At 52.7% G+C, this 21,308-nt stretch overlaps 1 protein-coding gene across 1 annotated transcript; it reads left to right on the top strand.

The window, feature by feature from the left end:
• The first annotated feature begins 177 nt into the window (after positions 1-177).
• On the top strand, positions 178-19,950 carry MVP (major vault protein). The gene is made up of 15 exons (XM_065924616.1): positions 178-290; positions 8,176-8,308; positions 8,516-8,711; positions 9,759-9,882; positions 9,995-10,126; positions 11,401-11,495; positions 11,743-11,979; positions 13,697-13,978; positions 15,036-15,280; positions 15,367-15,564; positions 16,535-16,921; positions 17,682-17,798; positions 17,975-18,101; positions 18,757-18,945; positions 19,683-19,950. The coding sequence occupies exons 2-15, from the start codon at positions 8,184-8,186 to the stop codon at positions 19,899-19,901; spliced, it is 2,673 nt and encodes an 890-aa protein (XP_065780688.1). The 5' UTR covers positions 178-290; positions 8,176-8,183; the 3' UTR covers positions 19,902-19,950.
• The last annotated feature ends 1,358 nt before the right edge of the window (positions 19,951-21,308 follow it).

The raw sequence follows: 21,308 nt of genomic DNA, 5'->3' as shown, positions 1-21,308 counted from the left end.
TTTCCCAGGCAAGGATACTGGAGGGGGTGCCATTTCCTTCTCCAGGGGATCTTCCTGACCCAGGGATCAAACCCTCATCTCCTGACTTGGTAGGCAGTTTACGACTGAATCACCTGGGAAGTCAGAAGCCGCTTAGAGGTGGAGAAAAAAAAGAAATGAGAACCAGCTGTGAGGGCCCTTTAAATCCCAAGCCCCACCCCTGAGCCTGCCCTGCCGGGAAGTGATCCCCAGGGCTGGCTGCAGTTTACCAGAACTGAGCAGTCTATTGCAGCAAAGCCGCACTTCTGGATGTAAGTACTTCATAAAGGCCCCAGATCCCCAAACCAGTGAGTGGGACCTTGTGGCCCTCAAGTCCCTCTCCAGCTCTGTCGTGCCTTCTTGGGGCTTCAGCTGGGGCAAGTGGCCCCTGAACCAGAACTAGGAGAAGATGGATGGCGTCTTAGCCTTGGGAGGGTTTACTTTCCTTGTTGGTTTTTTTTTTTTTTTCTTCTGGCTTCTGAAATAAAGGTAGATCAACTTGTCACCTTGCCAACACCCCCAGATCCGAAATCTCAGGCCTTTCTGACCTACAGCTCCCCCTAAGGGGTCCATTTAGACTTCCTCCTCGAATGAGATTGGCCCCTGCTAGATTTATCTTGCCTCTCCCCTTGAGCTCTTAGAATGTGATTTTTTTTTTTTTTTCCTCCCTTGAGATTCCTCCACTCTGCAAACATCAAGGTTTTCCCCTCTACCCTGCTCAGGGCTGTGCCAGGTGTGGGCCTTGCAGATCATTTGAGAAATCATTGGCAGAGTAATCTTAAGGAAAGCTTGGATTTCCAGAAGACATGGAGTTTGCTCAGCAAGGCTCTGTTCGGTTTTTGTTTCTGACGGGGCGGGGGACAAGGTGACCAAAGCAGAAAGAGGAAGTTCTATTTTGGACCCGCTGTCCTGTAATTCTGGGGATCTTAGAAGCACAGAGGGTTGGGGTGGGGTGTAGTAGTAGAAGCAGGTTGTGCCCTCTTTTCTCTGCTCCATGTCCGGGTGGGCCCCTAGATTTTCTGGGGAGAAGGACAGGCAGTCCCTAGGGTGCCAACTGACTCCCAGAAACTTCTGCCTGTCGCCACCCTTGGCACACAGGACACCCGACCTGCCCTGGGGGCGAGGTTTTCTGGGCAGGGCAGCTCTCTAAAGCCATGAGCACGTAGGGCAGCCACCCTGAATGGCTACTCGGGTCTCCTTGTTGGGTGCTGCCTTCCTAGGTTGCAGAGAATACCTTTGAACTGCACTGGCACTATCTCCTGAAGAGTACCCAGCCCCACCCAGGTCCTGAAGTCCTGACTCTAGTTTAGAATCTTACTGACATTTCTGCCTGAGAAGCCACACTACTTCCTGGTTTGGGGACTCTGCAGACACAGTGCCTGGGGTGAAATTCTGGCTTCATCCCTTGATCACTGAGTGATTCTGAGCAAATTCTTTAACTTCTAGGTTCTTTTTTTTTTTTTTCTGTGAAGTTGCTCAGTCATGTCCGACTCTTTGTGATCGCGTGGACTGTAGCCTACCAGGCTCCTCTGTCCATGGAATTTTCCAGGCAAGCGCACTGGAGTGGGTTACCATTTCCTTCTCCAGGGGAATCTTCCTGGCCCAGGATTGAACCCAGGTCTCTCCTGCATTGCAGACATGCTTTACCGTCTGAGCCACCATCTCTTGATCACTGTGTGATTCTGAGCAAATTCTTTAACTTCTAGATTCTTAGGAGGATTAAATGAGTTAATTAAAAACATTTAGCACAATCCCAGGCCCAAATTAAGTTATTAATGAGTAGGAGCTGTTATAGGGGGAAGGGAGAGGCACTTCCCACAGATAGAAATTCCAGAACCTCGCTCCTGGAAACCTTGTGAAAGTGTTGGTCACTCAGTCATGTCCGACTCTTTGCAACCCCTTGGACTGTAGTCAGGCTTCTTTGTCCATGGGATTTCCTGGAAACCTTAGTCTGTAAGTATGGGGTAAGGCCTGGGAATCAAGACAACCAGCTGAGTCCTATGATTGGGCAATTTTAGAAAATGTTGATCTGGATCAGGGGTTCTGAAGTCTGGTTCCTGGGTCACTTCCAATCTAGCTGATTTTTGCTGTCAATGACTGGCATTAATTGGTGACATCTGGGAGTCATTCTTTTAGTTGCTGAGTCGTATCTGACTCTCTGCAATCCAATGGACAGTAGCCCACTAGGCTTTTCTGTCCACAGGATTTCCCTGGCAGGAATACTGGAGTGGGTTGCCATTTCCTCCTCCAGGGGATCATCCCAACCCAGGGATGGAGACTGGTTCTCCAGCATTGCAGGTGGATTCTTTACCCCTGAGCCATCAGGGAAGCCTGCATCTGGGAGGCAGGATAGAAAACAGGATCAGCATCAGCCTGAGCTGGCAGAGCTGTTCTGTCCCCGGAACAAGCTGTTGCTCCCCAAAAGTGGCCCAGCGGGGTTGGAGCTCAGAAGACTTTCCTCGGAAGAAAAATTTCCTAAAAACTGCTGCTACTAAAGAAGTGGCTTATATGAGACAATTCTCAAGAATTTCCACTCTAGTCTCCTAAAACAGGAAATAATCTCCCTAAATAGGGAAGCTGTTTGGTAAAAACAGCTTCTCTGCAGTCCCTGAGTAATGCGGTTCTTGAATTATTTAAACAAAAACTAGAATGTTTAAAATCAGTGAAGGGAAGCTGCAAAGATGAGTTCTGTTTGTGCTTGAGTGTTCTGTGTTTTTTCTTAAACCTAAGCTTGATAGAGGGCTTCCCTGGTGGCTCAGTGGTAAAGAATCTACCTGCAAAGTAGGAGACGCAGGTTTGATACCTGGGTCGGGAAGATCCCTTGGAGAAGGAGATGGCTACCCACTCCATATTCTTGCCAGGAAAATCTCATGGACAGAGGAGTCTGGCAGGCTACAGTCCATGAGGTCGCAAAAAGAGTTGGACACGACATGGCAACTAAACAACAAATCCAGTACAAACAAAACTTGATAGAGGTGGGGGGCGGTGGGTACCAAGGCTGTCTCCACCCTTTCCTCCAACCTCACGCCTGCCCATGGCTTGGGACCAGGGGACTTGAGCGTTGGCTGGGGTGCTACTTGGACCTGGGGGTGAGGGGCTGGGAAAATACATGAAACTTTCTGCATTTGAGGAACAGTTGCCATCTGGATTCACCTTCCTCCTCCCAGCCACCCTTGTCGAACTCCTGCTCTACATTAGACATAATCCAGTCGTTAACCCCTTGAACCCCAGGAAGCAGTTTTATTCCCACTTCAGTCTAGGAGAGTAAGGCTCAGAGGCTAGCAAGTGGCCCAAGATCCTACTGGCAGAGACAGACCTCAGTCCTTTCTGTATATTAGAGTCAATGGAAGAGCTTTTATATATAGCAGTGCTTGGACCCCCCACCCCTGACCAGTTAAATCAATCTCCAGAGATGGGTGGTTTTAAGAACTATCCAGGTGATTCTAATGTACGGTCAGGCAGGGTTGAGAGACTGTTGCAGAGCAGAGCTGCTCATATTTTATGCCCAAATCATTGGGGATCTAGTTAAAGAGCTGACTGATTCAGCAACTCACAGGTCAGGAGAACCCAAGATGCCGCATTATTAACAAGCTTCCAGGTGATGCTGTTGCTCCTGTTCGCTGTAGCCCCATACCTCATGTGGCTGGTCGACCAGGCATCTACTATTTAAGATTCACAGTCATTCACAATTGACCCTGAAAATTGGACCTGTAATGACTCATTTATTAAATTTTGCTATAGTATGTTTACTCTTGAGCCAAAAGGGGTCAAGAAATTACCTCTTAACTGGAGGATAAAGCCAGTTTCTTCTCACAGGCTGTTTCGTGTTCTGCTAGTGCAACACTTACCCCTCCCTCCTTTGTCTATGGGATGTAGCTGGGGGAGCTGCTGGTCTGAGACTTTGGGGGAAAAGTGACTGGTTCTGGCAGGAGCCTCATGAGACACAAGGGTCAGTGTGATCAGGCCAGTCTTGACATATACCCAGAAAGCAGCCTAGGGCACAGATTTTGGAAGCAGACACTGAAAGGAAGTCTCGGTGAATCTAGGGAGTTGGGACCAAACTTGAGGCTGGGCGGGACTTTCTAAAGTTCAACATAAAATTGTCTTCTGAGGGGCCCTGGTATATTGAAAGTAAAATGTTCTAACTGTACACGTCATCTGGCAAACCACAGAAGTCTGTATTTGATACACAAACATGCTGCCTTAGGTGGTTTCCCTGGATCCCTGAGAGCCCCTCTGAGGCTCACTTCTACTTCCAGGGATGGCAAGATTGAAAAGGCAGTCAGTTTTGTAGGGGGTGGAGTTTTTTTGTTTGTGCATTGGTGGCACTGAGCAGCATGCAGGATCTTAGTTCCCCAACCAGGGATCCACCCATGCCCCCTGCACTGGGAGCAGAGAGGCTTAACCACTGGACTGACAGGGAAGTCCTCAAAGCCTGTTCTTGGGTGAATTTAGCAGGTGATCTTAGGTGGAAGGCACAGCTTTAGGGCTGGGGAGGTGGTTGACCAGTGAGGTGAGACAAGAGTCCCAGTACTGAAACAAGAGTAGCTGACAAGGGCTTGGCCTCGAAACAAGACAGGAACCCAGCCTGATTAGTTTCATGGATGATTCTCAGCTGAGTCACTGAGCTGGGCGAGGCTCTCGGCCCCCCTAACTGGGCCCAACTGGGGTGACAGATGGTTGGAGAGGCCTCAGCTGTAGGGGGTGAGGGATCGTCCAAAGGAGCCTTTGGAGGCTGTTCCCAGAGCCTGCTTCCCAGCCTTGTGTGGCCTTCTAGAATTCATGGCTTGTGGGGCCTCCCAGAGCTCTGCGCTCCTCTCCGCTTGCAGCCCTAGCCCTCCCTCTCCCCCATCTGGCTTTCTGGCCAGGCTTCCACTGTGCAGAGAACCAGGAACAGGCCTCACTAGGCTGCCAGATGCCCCTTGGCTATTCTAGACCCACAGCTGGGGTGACTCAAAAACCTGTCCCCTTCCTGATCAGTAAACAAGTTTAAAGCGGAGATGCTGGGTGGGATAAGGGGCCTGAGGGGCTAGGTCACATCCTCCAACTGGATAGGGAGACTGGGCCTCAGCTGCAGGCCACACACAGTACTTCTCAGAGCCAGGCTCTATTTCAAGTGCTTTATAATAAACTCCATTCTCAGACTTGGGCTGATGCCCTATCCATCCCGAGTTCATGGTCCAGGACATGGGAATAGGGAGGGCAAGGGACTTGTCTAAGATCACCCATCCATAGTAAGGCTTAGAACCAAGACCCAGGCAGTCCTAGCCAGGGCGGGGTGGGGGGGGGATGCTCTTGTGGGGCCCTGACCCAGGGAATGGAAGCACAGCTGAGCAGGATGGGCAGTAGAGAAGAAGAAAAGCAAAGGCCCAGGTAAGATGGGGGAGAACGGAAAGCCCACACTGGGTTTTTCAGACACTACCTGAAATCAACAGAAGAGGGAGCTCTGATGTTAGAAAAGTTAAAGTGTAATCTACCTGACAAACAGGCAACAGAAAAGTATCAAGATCAAATCCCATACAAAGTTGCAAGAATGAGGAGCCGAGAATCATAGCCCTCTGGATATAGAAAGTGTACCAAGAAAACAGATGAAAACTGTTACCTTTGAAAATGAGGCAAGACATTAGAACATTGGGCTTCCCTGGTGGCTCAGCTGGTCAAGAATCCGCCTGCAATGCAGGAGACCAGGGTTTGATCCCTGGGTTGGGTAGATCCCCTGGAGAAGGGAACAGCTCCCAACTCCAGTATTCCGGCCTGGAGAATTCCATGGACTATATAGTCCATGGGGTTGCAAAGAGTAGGACACAACTGAGCGACTTTCACTTTCACTTCACCAGACAAGAAAGTGGCAAATCAGAATTGTAAGTAATCCCTGGCAGTCTGGCTGAATCCGTGCCCCTAGCCACTGCACTGCGTGCCACTGGAGAGACATAGGACCAGGTATTCCAACAGGATGAGAATCTAATGGTGTCAATGACTTGTGTGGCCTTGAACGACTCATCCTCCCTACCTAGGACTCAGTTACTTAGAACCACGCTGTCTATCTAATATTGGGATCAACTAGCCACATATGATTAATTAAAACTTTAGGACACTCTTACCTGCCTGAGATGACCCATATTCTGTCTGTGGAGTGTGTTTCTCTCTAAATAAATCTACTTCATAAAAAAAAAAATTAGTTTCTCAGTCCCACTGCCACATTTCAAGAGCTTGGTGGCCACAAGCAGTCAGTCCAAAGACTGCATTGATTATTTCCATCCTTGTCGAGAGTTCTATCAGATGATGCCGAGTTGGAATTTCTTTTTTTTTTGTCTGTGCTGGGTCTTCACTGCTGACCTGGGCTTCCTCTAGTTGAGGTGAGTGGGGGCTACTCATTGTGGAGCACAGGCTTCAGCAGCTACTGAGCACCGGCTCAGTCGTTGTGGCTTAGTTGTTCCGCAGCATGTGGGATCTTCCCAGGCCAGGGATTGAATTCATGTGCCCCGAATTGGCAGGCGAATTCTTTACCACTGGACCACCAGGCAAGTCCTGGAAGGTTTTAAACAGGAGCCACACAGGTGATGTGCGTGCATTGGCACAACTGTAAGACAACAGGGAGCGGTGGGGATTGTGGTTAAGCAGGAAAGCTTGTGACCCATCTAAAGCGCTCAGCAGCTACTTGGCACTCACCAGTTTGTCTCGTGGGAATGTAGGGCCTGGCTCCTCATTTTTCAAGAGAAGCAGGAATTGGGAATTTATAAGAACTTACAATTTCTAAACAGAAATTTTGCAGATTGTGTGGATCAAGTAAAACTCTTGGGCCTCACCTTCATTTCTGTAATTTTGTGACTCGTGCCTCTCTTTTCTGTGTCAAGCCACTCTCCCTTCCTCCTCCTCACTTCCCATTTCTTCCTTACACAGGTTGAAAACTAGATAGACGGTGGAGTAGATGGGTACCACTCCTTTTTGGTGATGGCTTCAAAAATGTTGAACTGGGACTTCCCTGGTGGTCCAGTGGTTAAGACTCCTCACTTCCAATGCAAGGGGTACAAGTTTGATCCTTGATCAGGGAACTAAGATCTTGCATGCTGCACAGTGTAGCCAAAAATTTTTTTTTAAGTTGGACCAAAGTCTCAGAGGGCAAGGCTTTGAATTCCCTAGTAAATTTGCTTCATTTTGCTTGATTCCAGGGAACATGTCCAAAGTTCAAGGCATGCTGGAGGCAGGACTGGGGTTTAGTTAGACACTGTGACATGCCTGAACAGGCTGAGCACTAGATGTAACCACCCAGGATTCAGAAGCAGGTAGAGTAGGGGTGGATGGAGTATTCATTTACTCCCTTTCTCCTTCCTACCCACACCTACCTGTGATGGCAGGGAGTCATGGATGGCAGCAGACCAGAGAGAAGTGGGGAGGAAAGGACTAGAATACTTTGGTGTTGCTAATCCGGCATCAGTTCCATCAGGGGTCCCTTCCTTGAGAAGTGGTTCATATCTGAAGAGTTCATCAGGATTGCCTACCATGCAAATATTCTCAGGATGTGGGCCAATGTTTGCATACAGCTGGGGCCCTCAGGATCCCCTGAAATAAAGGAGCCTGCCCCCTGGAGGATCCAGGGAGCTCCTCAGAGCCTCTGCCCCCCCGCACCGTACTGGGGGAAAACCCTCACAGCTCCACCAGAGGCTGACCACCTTTCCCAGTTCGGTGCCCTTCTGCCTCCTCCACGTTGGGGGTTGGACATTGGGAAAGTTTTGATCTGAAGCCACCTCCAGGGGAGTTCCCTGTGGTCCAGTGGTTAGGACTTGGTGCTTTCACTGCCATGAGCCCGGGTTCTATCTCTGGTAGGGGAATTAAGAGCCCACAAGCTGCGCTGTGTAGGAAGCTTGAGGGAGGTAAAGTAGATGGGAAGGAGGGAAAAGAGTTGGCAGAAAACCGTGGGCTTCTGTGGTTAACTACATCAAGCATCTCAACAGAGATGAGGTCTGGATAGACTGCCCTGGGTGAGAAGAAAGGAAGAAGTGGGTGGGGGTTGGTAAAGGATGGAATAACCTGAGTTGAAAGAAGGGCCCATTCCCCCATTCACCCCAGGCAGTCTTTACGTCAGCCTCATCCCAAGCCCCCTGGACTCACCTTTTGTCTTCTCCCCATCTCTGTGTCACTCTGCTGCCCTGGCCTCAGGAGTCACCATGGCGATGGAGGAGTCCATCATCCGCATCCCGCCATACCACTACATCCATGTGCTAGACCAGAACAGCAATGTGTCCCGCGTGGAGGTCGGGCCAAAGACTTACATCCGGCAGGACAATGAGAGGTGGGTGGCCAGCACTGGGCTGTGGGGACACCCGGGGCCAAGGAGGGCCTGGGAGTCTGGCTGGCATGATCGTCCGTCTCCTCCTTCCCGTTCCCGAGCAAGACTGGCATTGGCTCAGGTCACAGGGAGCTGTCTCCCCCTTTCGCTGCCTCCTTCGGGACCAGGGACGGGGTCTGAGTCCTCACACTGCTTCTCACCCTCCAACAGGATCCTGTTCACCCCCGTGCGCATGGTGACGATCCCCCCACGGCACTATTGCATGGTGGCCAACCCGGTGGCCCGGGATGCCCAGGGCACCGTGCTGTTTGATGTCACAGGACAAGTGCGGCTCCGCCACGCAGACCTAGAGATCCGGCTGGCCCAGGACCCCTTCCCCCTGTTCCCAGGGGAGGTGCTGGAGAAGGTACCTGGCTCGCCTTCCCCGTACCCACTGTCTGTCCTGCGCCTTGACCTAGGGCTCAGCACTGCTTTCTGGAGGGAAAACAAACCAGGGCAGTGGGAGGGAGTGGGGTGGTAGGGGACATTTGCTGGTTCTCACTGGGACAGAAGTGACCGGATGCCCCCTCCCTCACCTTTCCCAAATACCCTCTTCCTCTTCACATGCCCACGTCAGACCTTTGAGAGCTGTCGGCCTATCTCACCACCTAATCTTCCAGAGCCTGCCCGAAGCTCCTGGCCAGTCTGACACTCAGTGACTTGTGCCGAGAGGAAGCGTTTCGTTCCCTCAGACAGTCTCAGGCGCCAGTGGGCCGGGACAACAGTGGTGGACCAGGTGAGGCCCAGGCGCCTCTGGTCGCTCCACGGGAAGGCATCGCAGACCTGAAGTACCAGCTGGGCCCTCGTCCGTGTTGCCCTCCGGCCCTGGGTCTGAGAGAGAGGACACCCCACCTTCATTTCGGCGCCATCTCTTGACCTTCGCTTCCCTCAGGAGTCCCCACTACTAACCAGTGCTGCTGCTTCTCTTCTTCTGCGCTGGGTCTGGTGACCATGAGGCAACCTTGAAAACAAAGCCTCATGCTTCAGATGTGCCCGTCAGAGCAGTTTATACCTTCCCACCTCCTCCTGTTTCCTGAGTGCCCCAGTGCACCCTGGGCCATGAGATACTCACCTCCTCAGCTTCCCTGATGTTTCTGCCCAGCAAGCCCTCTACCCAATCTCCCCCGTGGATTTCTAGTTCGAAACAAGATCTGAGCACCTCTGCAGAGGAAAGTATGTCCTTGGCCCTCAGCTGTGGCATCAACTCCATCTTAACTCTTGGCTCTGTCAATCCTGTCTCAGTTCTTCAGGCCAGATGGCTCTGGGACCACCCCTATCTTGTACATTCCGCTTGGAGTTGTATTTGGGGACATGGAGAGATTGATGCTGTGGACTCTGACCTTGAGGGTCTCAGTTGGCCTCCAGGGGTCACAGCTCTGAGTATCCTATGACTCCCCCCTTCTTCCCCTATCAGGACATCACCCCGCTGCAGGTGGTTCTACCCAACACCGCCCTCCATCTTAAGGCGCTTCTGGATTTTGAGGATAAGAATGGACAGAAGGTGGTAGCAGGAGATGAGTGGCTATTTGAAGGACCTGGTAAGTGTTTTCCTATCCAGGCGGGTTTGGGGTCAGAGGCTTCCTGCCTTCTCATTAGGGCTCTGATGTCTTCTGACTTTCAAACCCCACCTCCCCCATCTTCCCTTCCCAGGCACATATATCCCCCAGAAGGAGGTGGAGGTCATCGAGATCATTCAGGCCACGGTCATCAAGCAGAACCAGGCCCTGAGGCTGAGGGCTCGCAAGGAATGCTTAGACAGGGATGGCAAGGAGCGGGTGACAGGTGGGGTCTTGAAGCGCTGTTCACAGGGGTGGGGCGGGCTGAGCCTTGACTGCGGGGGTATGTGGGGGAGGTTGGGGGCTAGCCACCTGTAGCCTGGAGGAAGTGCTTCCCTGGTATCTCTTGTCAGCTGTTGGGGGCTGCCTCATGCTGCTTCCCCCACTAACCTGACTCGGATCCTGTTGACATGGCTTTCCCTTCCTCCAACTCTATCATGAGCTGGGTCTGTCTCTAGACCAACAAAGCAGGTGTTTATATTGTTGCTGAGCCTGTGCGTGCTCAGTCCTGTCTGACTTTGTGACTCCAGGGACTGTAGCCCGACAGGCACCTCAGTCCATGGAATTTTTCCAGGCAGGAATACTGGAGTGGGTTGCCATTTCCTCCTCCAGGGGATCTTCCCGACCCAGGGATCGAACCCTGGTCTCCTGCACTGCAGGCAAATTCTTTACCTCTTGAGCCATTGGGGCTTCTCATATTTATATGCAACTAGCAATCATTTGACAGACCTGTTGTGTTAAACAAAACAAGGTCTTAACAAAGGCCGTGCTTACTGAGCCAGGTGTGGTTCAAATGCTTTACAGACTGCAATTCCCTTAGGTCTTCCTGCAACCCTGAGGCACAATGACTCCCATTTTCCAGATGACAAAACTGAGGCCTGGGTTCATGGCCAGAAAGAGCCAGGCTGGAAGCTGTGCCCAGCACTCTTGCTTCTCCAGTAGGCTGAATGACCGCTACAGCTGTAATAGGGCAGTTCTGCCCATTTTGTGTTAGTCACCTAGTTGCGTCCAACTCTTTGTGACCCCTTGGACTGTAACCCGCCAGGCTCCCCGGTCCATGGAATTCTCCAGGCGAGAACACTGGAGTGGGTAGCCATTCCCTTCTCCAGGGGACCTTCCCGGACTCAGGGATGGAACCTGGGTCTCCTGCATTGCAGGTGGATTCTTTACTCTGAGTCACCAGGAAGCCCTTCTTCCCATTTCAGGGGAAGAGAAAAAGCTGGTCTTTGGAGCTTAGAGAAGGCCTATAGGCTACTGGCATCGCAACAACTTAGATGCTTGGAAAGCTTTTTTTTTTTTAATCTCTCTGAGGTAGGGGTTGCTTTTCCTCTGGCCTCAAAAAGGGAAAAGAAGGACTTCTGTCAGGCCTTTGAGCCTGGGGGCAGTGATCTTAAAGTGGTGTGTGAAGCCCTGCAGTGCCGGTTGTCTAGGCTTCGGAAAGGGGCAGCTGGGGAGCCGGCTGGGTGTCTTTTGACCTTTGCCTCCTCCTCCCTGGCCCAGGCGAAGAGTGGCTGGTCCGCTCTGTGGGTGCGTATCTCCCGGCAGTGTTTGAGGAGGTTCTGGACCTGGTGGATGCTGTGATCCTTACAGAAAAGGTCTGTGCTCTGGGGGACCCTGGGTTGGGAGACTCTCAGAGGGGCAGAGAACAGTCGCAGAAAATAAGATCACCGGGGGAGGGTCCTGGGTCACCAGAAAGGGTTTAAGAAGTCCTCCTGGGTTGGTAGACACTGTGACTCAGACCTGGAGCATTTAGTGGCCGGTGGGGTTCCCAGATCCCCCGAGGAAGTTAGCTGGAGGTGGGTTTACGGAAACCCCCTCACCCCTTGACCTCTTGCTTTCCAGACAGCCCTGCACCTCCGAGCTCTGCAGAACTTTCGAGACGTAAGAGGGGTGACCCGGCACACCGGTGAGGAGTGGCTGGTGACCGTGCAGGACACAGAGGCCCACGTGCCAGATGTCTATGAGGAGGTGATGGGGGTCGTGTCCGTCACCACCTTGGGCCCCCACAACTACTGTGTGATTCTCGACCCGGTCGGACCAGATGGCAAGAACCAGCTGGGGCAAAAGCTTGTGTTCAAGGTAACAAAAGCTTGTGTTCCCAGAGGGGAATGGCCTGAGGCCCTGGACCCTTGTCCCTCCCCTCCTCCCACCCCAGGTACACAATCTAGAAGCATCAAGCTTCTTCCGGCTCCCTCTGCGCACACTTGTCTCTCTCTCTCGAGATACAGCGTCACTGATTTTTCCGGCAGTCCCTGACCTCAGGTTACCCACAGTCTCTCCCGGGAGCACCCCCCGACCACTGTGAGTGCAGACCCAGAAACTCTCTCTCATATGTCACGTCTCTCCTCTGGAAGCTTTGTCGTCCTGCATCAGACAGATCTCTTGGTTCACCCTTCTCCCCATCCTCTACCTCCTCCCTTCTCTGAACGATATGTGGGACTGTCAGAGTTGGGCAGGCCTCTCCTATGACAGGCATAGATATCTGGGGCTTTGTCAGGTGTGTGGTCTCTGTAGTACTTAGTTCTGCTGTTGCGCCAAGAAAGCAGCGTAGATTGTCTTTTGTTTTTAGTTGGAGGATAATTGCTTTACAATTTTGTGTGGCGTAGACATCGTGTAAGTGAACCAGTGCCCCTGTGTTCTGTAACATTTTATTTACAAAAACAGGCAGAAAGAACAGAAACAACTCAAATGTCCATCAGCTGATGAACGGCTGGAAAATATGGTATATCCATTCAGTGGCAAGTCAATCAAAAGGATAAGATAGTCTTTCTGGGGTGGAGGACACTCATGTTCTTGAGATAATTCAGAAAGGTAAAAATCAAAAAGGAGTTTCTAATATGCCCTACAATATGGATAAACTTGAAAGCATTATGCTAGGCAATAGAAGTCAGACATAGAAAGACCACTTTTTGTATGATTCCATTTATATGAAATGTCCACTGTAGGTAAATCCACATAATAGTGGTTGAGGTGGGGATGGGTAGTAACTACTACTGGATACAGGGTTTCTTTTCAGGATAATAATGTTCTGCCATTAGGGAGTAGTGTTCTTAGGCAACTCTGGATATACCAAAGCAACTGAATTGTATACTTTAAACAGGTGTATTTTTTAATATGGGCTTCCCAGCTGGCGTTAGTGGTTAAGAACCCACCTGCCAGTGCAGGAGACATAAGAGAAATGGGTTCAGTCCCTGGGCCGGGAAGATCCCCTGGAAAAGGGCATGGCAACCCACTCCAATATTCTTGCCTAGAGAATTCCATGGGCAGAGGAGCCTGGCAGGCTACAGTCCATACAGTTGCAGAGTCAGCCATGACTGAAGCGACTTAGCACATGGGCACATGTTTTATAATATGTGGGTTTTATCTCAAATATAAATTTACATTGTATTATGTTATATTAAAAAATAGGCCACATTTGGTCCAAAGATCAGAGATGGTAAGCTCTGTACTACACCACCCCCAAGGGAACAAAGCATGGGAGAAATAAAGCAATAAGTTAATTCTTAACTATTGAGCTTGTGAGAACTCAGAACTCGGAATCTTTCCAGGGCAGGTTTGACCACATCTGCATTTGTGCATTTGACCACATTTACAGGCATTTGTGAAGAGCCTCAGTCTAAATAAATGATTTGCTGTATGATGGGGGGGAGGGGCTTTTGCAGGGGGTGGGGTGGGGGGGTGCAGGGGCTTCTGTCCTCAACAGAAGCCCACGATCACCCAGGGCTGAAGGAGGTACCATCAGAGGGCTCTACAGTCCTGGGAGGCGACGGCTCCTGATTGCACTTCTCCCTACCAGGGAGAACAATCTTTCTTCCTCCAGCCCGGGGAGAAGCTGGAACGAGGCATCCAGAATGTATACGTGCTGTCGGAGCAGCAGGGTCTGCTGCTGAGGGCCCTGCAGCCCCTGGAGGAGGGGGAGGGCAAGGAGAAGGTCACCCACCAGGCTGGGGACCGCTGGCTCATCCGTGGCCCCCTGGAGTACGTGCCGCCCGCCAAGGTGGAGGTGGTGGAAGAGCGTCAGGCCATCCCCCTGGATGAGAACGAGGGCATCTACGTGCAGGATGTCAAGACCGGAAGGGTAATTGCGGAGGGGTGGGCGCTGCCGGGTGGGTGTGGTGGCGGCTTGGTCTGGGCGAGTGGATGACGCGGATGGGGAGGTGTGCAGTGGAGGTGACAGAAGGGGCTCCACAGCATTGCTGGCAGCATCTGAGCCAGCTGGCTGCAAAATACCAGGGCGTTTTCTGGAGTCCTTGTCTTCCCTTTGCCTTAAATGATTGTTGAGTCGTTCAGTTGTCTCTGACTGTTTTGCGACTCCATGGACTCCTCTGTCCATGGGATTTCCCAGGCAAGAATACTGGAGTGGGCTGCCATTTCCTTCTCCAGGGGATCTTCCCAACCCAGGGATCAAACCCACATCTCCTGCATGGCAGGTGGATTCGTTACCACCAAGTCACCAGGGAAGCCCTTGTCTTAGTTAATTTTAAATGTTAGCATTCCTGAGCAAGAAGATGAACCAGATTTGAGGATGGGCACTCAACCCCCAAGGCATCTAGATCCAGCCTCCTGCATAAAAGTCTGACTGGGGATGTGGCATAGCAGCAGTAAGACCCCACCTGCCTCACACACCCTTTTCCTGGTGGAATCCCTCCTCTTTGCCTGTCACCTAAACCTTGATCTTGGTTTGACTGAGGACCACATCTCCAGCCTCTTTTAGGACTCAAACCTACAAGTAGAGTTCAGAATCCCAGGAAATGTTAGTGTGTGTGAACTATTTCCTAGGATTGCATCTGTCCCTGGGGTGCCCTCCAAGCTGCCCTATGAAGGAAAATTTGAGAACAATATCGGAACTTAACCATATGCCAAATTCTTGGCACTAGACATGCTAGATATCATTCATTCCTCAACCCTACCCTCCATTTTGCAGTTAAGGAGCTGAGAGACACGGGGGCGGGAGTGGGGGCAGATAGCTGCCCAAGATAACCGAGCTTGCGGAGCACAAACTTGAACAGCCTCCTTCCAGAGGCCACGTTTAACTAGGATGCTGCCCTGCCTCCTGGATCACTTCGGCTTTAGGGCTGCCGGGTGGGTCTCTTTCCATCTTCCCTTCGCTGGTGACATCCCTCCTCATCTTCCAGGTACGAGCTGTGATTGGGAGCACCTACATGCTGACCCAGGACGAAGTTCTGTGGGAGAAGGAGCTGCCTCCAGGGGTGGAGGAGCTGCTGAACAAGGGGCAGGACCCTCTGGCCGACAGGGGTGAGAAGGAGACATCCAAGACCCCTAAGCTCTCCACTCCCCGGAATAAGACCCGCGTGGTCAGCTACCGCGTGCCGCACAACGCCGCGGTGCAAGTGTATGACTACCGGGAGAAGAAAGCCCGGTGAGCGGTGGCCTGGGGGGCTGTGCCGTCAGGGGGCTGTGGCGGGAGGGTCTCTCCAGGCCTCTGACCCCCGGCTTTCTCTGCAGCGTGGTCTTCGGGCCAGAGCTGGTGTTGCTGGGTCCCGAAGAGCAGTTCACGGTGCTGTCCCTCTCGGCGGGGCGGCCCAAGCGTCCCCACGCCCGCCGCACGCTCTGCCTGCTGCTGGGGCCTGACTTCTTCACCGATGTCATCACCATCGAGACAGCGGACCATGCCAGGCTCCAGCTGCAGCTTGCCTACAACTGGTAAGGGACCCTGGGGAGATGAAGCCCCCAGGGGGCACCCTGAGGAGGGGAGATGCCTCCTCAAGTGCTAAGCCCACAGTCAGGGCGGACCGCCCGGCTCCATGCTCTGGTCAAGGGGCAAACCCAGGGGTTCATGCAAATGCAGTCTGATGCTGGAGGGGAACGACAGGGAAGATGTGGGCTCGCCTGGAGCAGGATTTGGAGGGACGTGGGTGGAAGACACTCACCAGCTAAACTCCCAGTGGGAATTCAGCCAAACAAGGTTTTAAAAAGACCGTGTGTGTGTCTCTGTGTGTGCTGGGATGATCAGGTGGTCAAGAGCAAGTGCTCTGAGGCTAACAGGTATACCCCTTGCCAGCCACAGGCTGGACAAGCACTGGGTGCTTTCCGCAGGTTCCCAGTCTGTAAAATAACAGAGTAACCATCAGTTTCATGGAGCTGTGGACAGGATGCTATGAGAACTAGAACAGTGACCCATCTGTAGTTAAAGCTCAAATGGCAGCGATGAGAGTTACAGGAAAGAAAAGTCAGACCCAGAAGCAGTGCTTGACAACTCCCAAGTACACCTTCCTCACGTCTTGTCTGAGTGACTGGGACCGTGACAAAGGCAGCTAGCTGGGAACTGGCATCTCCGGGGGCACTGCAACATAACAAACTGAGGGCGCATGGTCCCGGGAGCCACACCACCTGGGTTCAACTTTCTGGCTTGGGAGGACCTGTTGTGTGACTTAGAGTCTGTCACTTAACCTCTCTGGACCTCAGTTCCCTTGTCTAAAAAGTAAGGATAATGCTCATTCCCAACAAATAGGGTGGCTGAGTGAATGAAATGGGAACATGTAAGTTTCTCAGGACTTTACCTGAAACACAGCAGATGCTAATTAGCATTCTCTGTTGCGAGACCTTGCCTAAACCACAGAAGGTGGGTGTCGATGTCCTTTTTTGAAGACGAGAGAGTTGTCTTTGCTCACAGGCACTTCGAGCTGAGTGACCGGAAGGACCCCCAAGAGACAGCCAAGCTTTTCTCAGTGCCTGACTTCGTGGGTGACGCTTGCAAAGCCATCGCGTCTCGGGTGCGGGGGGCCGTGGCCTCCGTCACCTTTGATGACTTCCACAAGAACTCAGCCCGCATCATTCGCACTGCTGTCTTTGGCTTTGAGACCCAGGAAACCAAGGGGCCTGACCACATGGCCCTGCCCCAGCCCCGGGACCGGGCTGTCTTTCCCCAGAACGGGCTGGTGGTCAGCAGTGTGGATGTGCAGTCGGTGGAGCCCGTGGACCAGAGGACCCGGGACGCCCTGCAGCGCAGCGTCCAGCTGGCCATCGAGATCACCACCAACTCCCAGGAGGCAGCTGCTAAGTGAGTGAGGCCTAGGGGCCTGGCTGCCCATGATGCCCACTGTGGGCCCCGCCTCTCACAGGTCCCCGCCTCTTGCCCACTGCCAGGACCCCAGTTACACGGCACCCCTGGTGGTCAGTCTGTTGTCCCCCTTACCAGCAGATAGCCTGGGCCACTGAAAGTGGAATAGATGCTACCTCTGCTTCTGTGACTTCTCACCTTGCTGGTCCTGGAACCCAGATTTGTTTCTGCGGCCTTCCAGGCACTCTGGGGTCCAGCCCTGCTTCCCCCACCTTGCCTTCCTGCCTTCTCCCAGAGCTCATGTGCTCCAAGCCCTTAGCTACTTCCTGCCTCTCAAGGTGGGAACTCAGCTGTGCATTTAAGGCCTTCTGCACTGACTGCTCCCTCTGCCCAGAGCTGTTCTGCACCTGAGGGCAGGTTCCTCCTCCTGGCCTCCGGAGTTCACCTCCTTGGAGAGCCCTTTTCTTTCTACCACAACTGAAGCAGTGCCCTCTTTGCTCAGTCATGTTATTGTAGCAGCTTGTCACTGTCTGAAATCATCTTTGTTTACTTGTTTTTTTCCCCCATTAGAAGGTGAGTCGTGTGAAAGCAGGGTCATGGCCCTATGCCACTGCCCCTAGAACCGCACCTGGTTCACGTAATATCCATGCTGCTCTTTCATTTGCATACTGAGGGCCTCTCATAGGCCAGTGCTCACGGCCCTTGGAGTTCCTGTTCTGGCCCCGCTCCCAGGGTCTTACCTGTCCCCTCTCTCACCCAGGCACGAGGCTCAGAGACTAGAACAAGAAGCCCGTGGCCGGCTTGAGAGGCAGAAGATCTTAGACCAATCGGAAGCTGAGAAAGCTCGCAGAGAACTCTTGGAGCTGGAGGCCCTGAGGTGGGTGGAGAACTGGGAGAAAAGATGGCAGAGAGTCTTGGAAGAGCAGCTGATGGGGGGAATGTGTGTGTGTGCGTGCGTGTGTTCACTCATGCTGCGACAGCACAAGTCAAGGTAGAGGAGGGCGCGGCTGGGCTTCCTTCCAGGCCTCCCTGACTTCTCTGCACCACCCTCAGCACCGCGGTGGAGAGTACTGGGACCGCCAAGGCAGAGGCCGAGTCCCGAGCCGAGGCAGCGCGCATCGAGGGAGAAGGTGCTGTGCTCCAGGCCAGGCTCAAGGCAGACGCCTTGGCCATTGAGACGGTGAGTGGGGGAGATGCCCGTGAAAGGGTGTGGCCTTGGGGTCTGGAAGAGGCCCGGTCCCTGAAGCCATGTACCCTAACAGAAAGCCCCATTCAAGTGTGTTGTGGTTTGCGAAGTCTTTTGCCCTGTTTCCATTCTCCTAATACTTGCTTTGAAGGTAAGGATAATAATTACCCATCTTACAGATACGTGTTCCCATACTGGCCAGCTTTGTGCTAGGTATGTTGTGTTTTTACAGGCAGGATCCTGAAATTCCATTATGGGTAGAAATTCTCTCCATTTTACAGAGGGAACTGAGTATTGGATCAAGGAGTTCCCTGGGGTCAAAAGGAGAAGAGGGTGGCAGAGGCTGAGATGGTTAGCATCACCGACTCAGTGGACATGAATTTGAGCAAGCTCCGGGAGATAGTGAAGGACAGGGAAGCCTGGCATGCTGCAGTCCATGGCATCACAGAGTCAGACAGCACTTAGCGACTGAACATACACACACAGGGGTCACTAGTTAAAGCGTGGTGTAGCCAGGGTGCACCCCTAACTGATAAGTTTCCTGTTCCATCCTTTCTATCCAAGGTCCCTCAGGCTATCTGGCAAGGTGACTTGCTAGATACATCCAGGGCCCACCCGATCAAAAGAATGCTGGGTTTTCCCTTTCCAGGAAGCTGAACTTGAGCGAGTAAAGAAAGTGCGAGAGCTGGAGCTGGTCTACGCCCGGGCCCAGCTGGAGCTGGAAGTGAGCAAGGCCCAGCAGCTGGCTGAGGTGGAGGTGAAGAAGTTCAAGCAGATGACAGAGGCCCTGGGGCCCAGCACCATCAGGGACCTGGCTGTGGCAGGGCCAGAGATGCAGGTGAGAGTGGGGGAGAGGGTACAGGTGTGGGCGTGTGTGGATGTCTGTGCGTGTGGATGTGTGTCTTGGGGCCATGTTGGGAACCAGGAAGACAGAGCCAGGGAGGCAGATACTTCTAGAGAGATGTTGGGGGCAGAGAGACAAGAGGAGGTGGTGGCTTGGACTCTATGTATCCCATGTTCTGATCCATGTCACTCAAGCATGGGGTCATATCAGGCACTGCGCTGGATTCGGTGAGCTCCTGGGAGGGTGGTAAACTGATGGGATGTCAATCCATGACAAGTTGCTTCAAAAGAAGTCAAACAGGGTGATATGGAGAAAGGGGGAGGAAGGCTGCAGATTAGCTGGGTAAGGGGGCGCCCCTCTGAAGAGGGGATACTCAAATTCTGCAGAGTCGATGAGGGCTTCCCAGCAGAGGCTCCAAGGTACAATTAAGGAACAGAAAGCTCTGGATGGCTGCCACCTGGCAGGTGAAGGGCGGGGAATGCTGAGCTCCTGGAGGCAGTGGCAGGCAGTGGCCAGAGCTTTGAGGTTCTTGAGGCCTGGGAGAGGATGAAACCCTCAGGCTCCCCTGTGGTCCTCACTTGTCACTGAATAGTCCTATGAGGATGGTTTGGGCAGCAGCTGCAGTGTGAGGGCCCAGAATGGGGCAGTCCCCCTCGCAGAGGGGCGGCCAAGGGGATGAGGGAAGGGACTAGGGTCTGATTGTGTTTTCACCCGCCTCTTGCTCCTTCTAGGTAAAACTGCTGCAGAGCCTGGGCCTAAAATCGACCCTCATCACCGATGGTTCCACGCCCATCAACCTGTTCAACACAGCCTTGGGTTTGCTGGGGCTCGGGGCTGAGGCCCAGACCCCAGCCAAGAAGCCCACCGGAGGGCCCAGCGTCCAAGAGGGCTTGCTTCCCATCTCCACTGCTGCCCCTCTAACTCTTGGAAACAACCAGGTTGTGCCTTAGCTCTGTACTTGCACTGACAAATAAAACTGACACTTCTGGGCATTTAAAACCCGCTTCTGTTACCTTCAGTCTCTTATCACAAGGGAGCTTAATGGTGGTGGGGAAGAGATACCTCTGAAATCTTGATGGTTACTACAGGCCACCCTCATCTGGAAATGGAGAGGGAATTTAAGACAGGGAGAAGACTAACCCACAGTCAGGCTGATGGGAAGGCAGGCCTGAAGTCCCTCTCAGCAGCCAGACTATCGTCTTGGCAGTCAGCTCACCTAGATGCCCGTGGGGGGAGATGATGCCTCAGGTGAGAGGATGAAGCCTGTATCTCTTGGGATGGCTTCTGCGCCATCTCTTCTCACTACCATTTCCTCCAGGAGTCCAACTTGGCCAGGGCGTTCTGAAGTCTTAACCCTAGGTCTGTGGGTGTATCCATCCAGGCTTCCCCACCTCCTTGGGAGGCTGGGAGGCTTTATCTGGCGCCACCTGCTGGTCAAACCACGCACCTGCGCATGGCGCTGTGCACCCATTCCTTCTCAGATGGGAGCATGAGATCTGAGAGGAAGATGGAGCAGTGGGGCCTTAGGAACTGGAGCCACCTCCGTGGGCTTCTGATTTGGGTTCTTCAGAGCATCAAGGAAGGGATGCCCCCTTCTCACCCTCCCCAATGACTGTCAATGAGCCCTTATTTGGGGGAAGGATCCAGGTACAATCAATCTGGGCACACAGGTAAGAGGCTGCAAGGTATACTAGCCCTGCACAGGTAGATCTGTAGGTTCCAGGCCTGCCGAGTATCTGCTGAGGAAGCAAAAAGATGCCTAGGTAGAGAAGCGTGGGTGTCCAGCTGTGCAACAAGAGAACCCAAGCTCCCTGATCTTTTCCTCATTTGTGAAATAAGCGAGCATTTCCCCTAGTGAGCAGTTAGTTGCTCAGTCGTGTCTGACTCTTTTGAGACCCCATGAACTATAGCCCACCAGGCTCCTCCATCCATGGAATTCTCCAGGTAAAAATACTGGAGTGGGTAGTCATTCCCTTCTCCAGGGGATCTTTCCAACCCAGGGAATCAAACTGGAGTCCCCTGCATTGTAGGGAGATTCTTTATGATACTTTTTTTTTAGGGTCTTATTCCTTTCCCTCCACTGGGCCCTGTCCCATGAGCTCTTGTCTCCTGCCTTGAGTTGCATTGGTAACCAATGCCTCCACTCAGGTCTGAGCTGGTTGGGGCCAGGGCTGTCTGTTTAGCCCATAGCATTGGTGGTGCTGTCTCAGTGTTGGTAGAACAGGCAAGCAAGTCAGTTCATCCACCCCTACTTCCTACAAACCCCCTACATCTTCCCTGAGGAGAGGCAACTAACTCAAAGCTCTTCATCCAGTACCTGGTTCGTGCCGTGTTAGCACTGTTTATAGCCAAGGGCC

The sequence above is a fragment of the Muntiacus reevesi genome, chromosome 2, assembly GCF_963930625.1.
Source record: "Muntiacus reevesi chromosome 2, mMunRee1.1, whole genome shotgun sequence".
Taxonomy (NCBI): Eukaryota; Metazoa; Chordata; class Mammalia; order Artiodactyla; family Cervidae; genus Muntiacus; species Muntiacus reevesi.
The sequence above is the reverse complement of the archived record's forward strand: the minus strand, read 5'-3'. Positions and strand labels throughout refer to the sequence as shown.

Bases quoted from the DNA above. Each gene is read 5' to 3' on its own strand.
- MVP (XM_065924616.1), top strand. From the start codon at position 8,184: ATGGCGATGGAGGAGTCCATCATCCGCATCCCGCCATACCACTACATC. The intron at 10,127-11,400 runs GTGGGGTCTTGA...TCCCTGGCCCAG, and splicing joins TGGCAAGGAGCGGGTGACAG to GCGAAGAGTGGCTGGTCCGC. The intron at 11,980-13,696 runs GTAACAAAAGCT...TCTCCCTACCAG, and splicing joins GGCAAAAGCTTGTGTTCAAG to GGAGAACAATCTTTCTTCCT.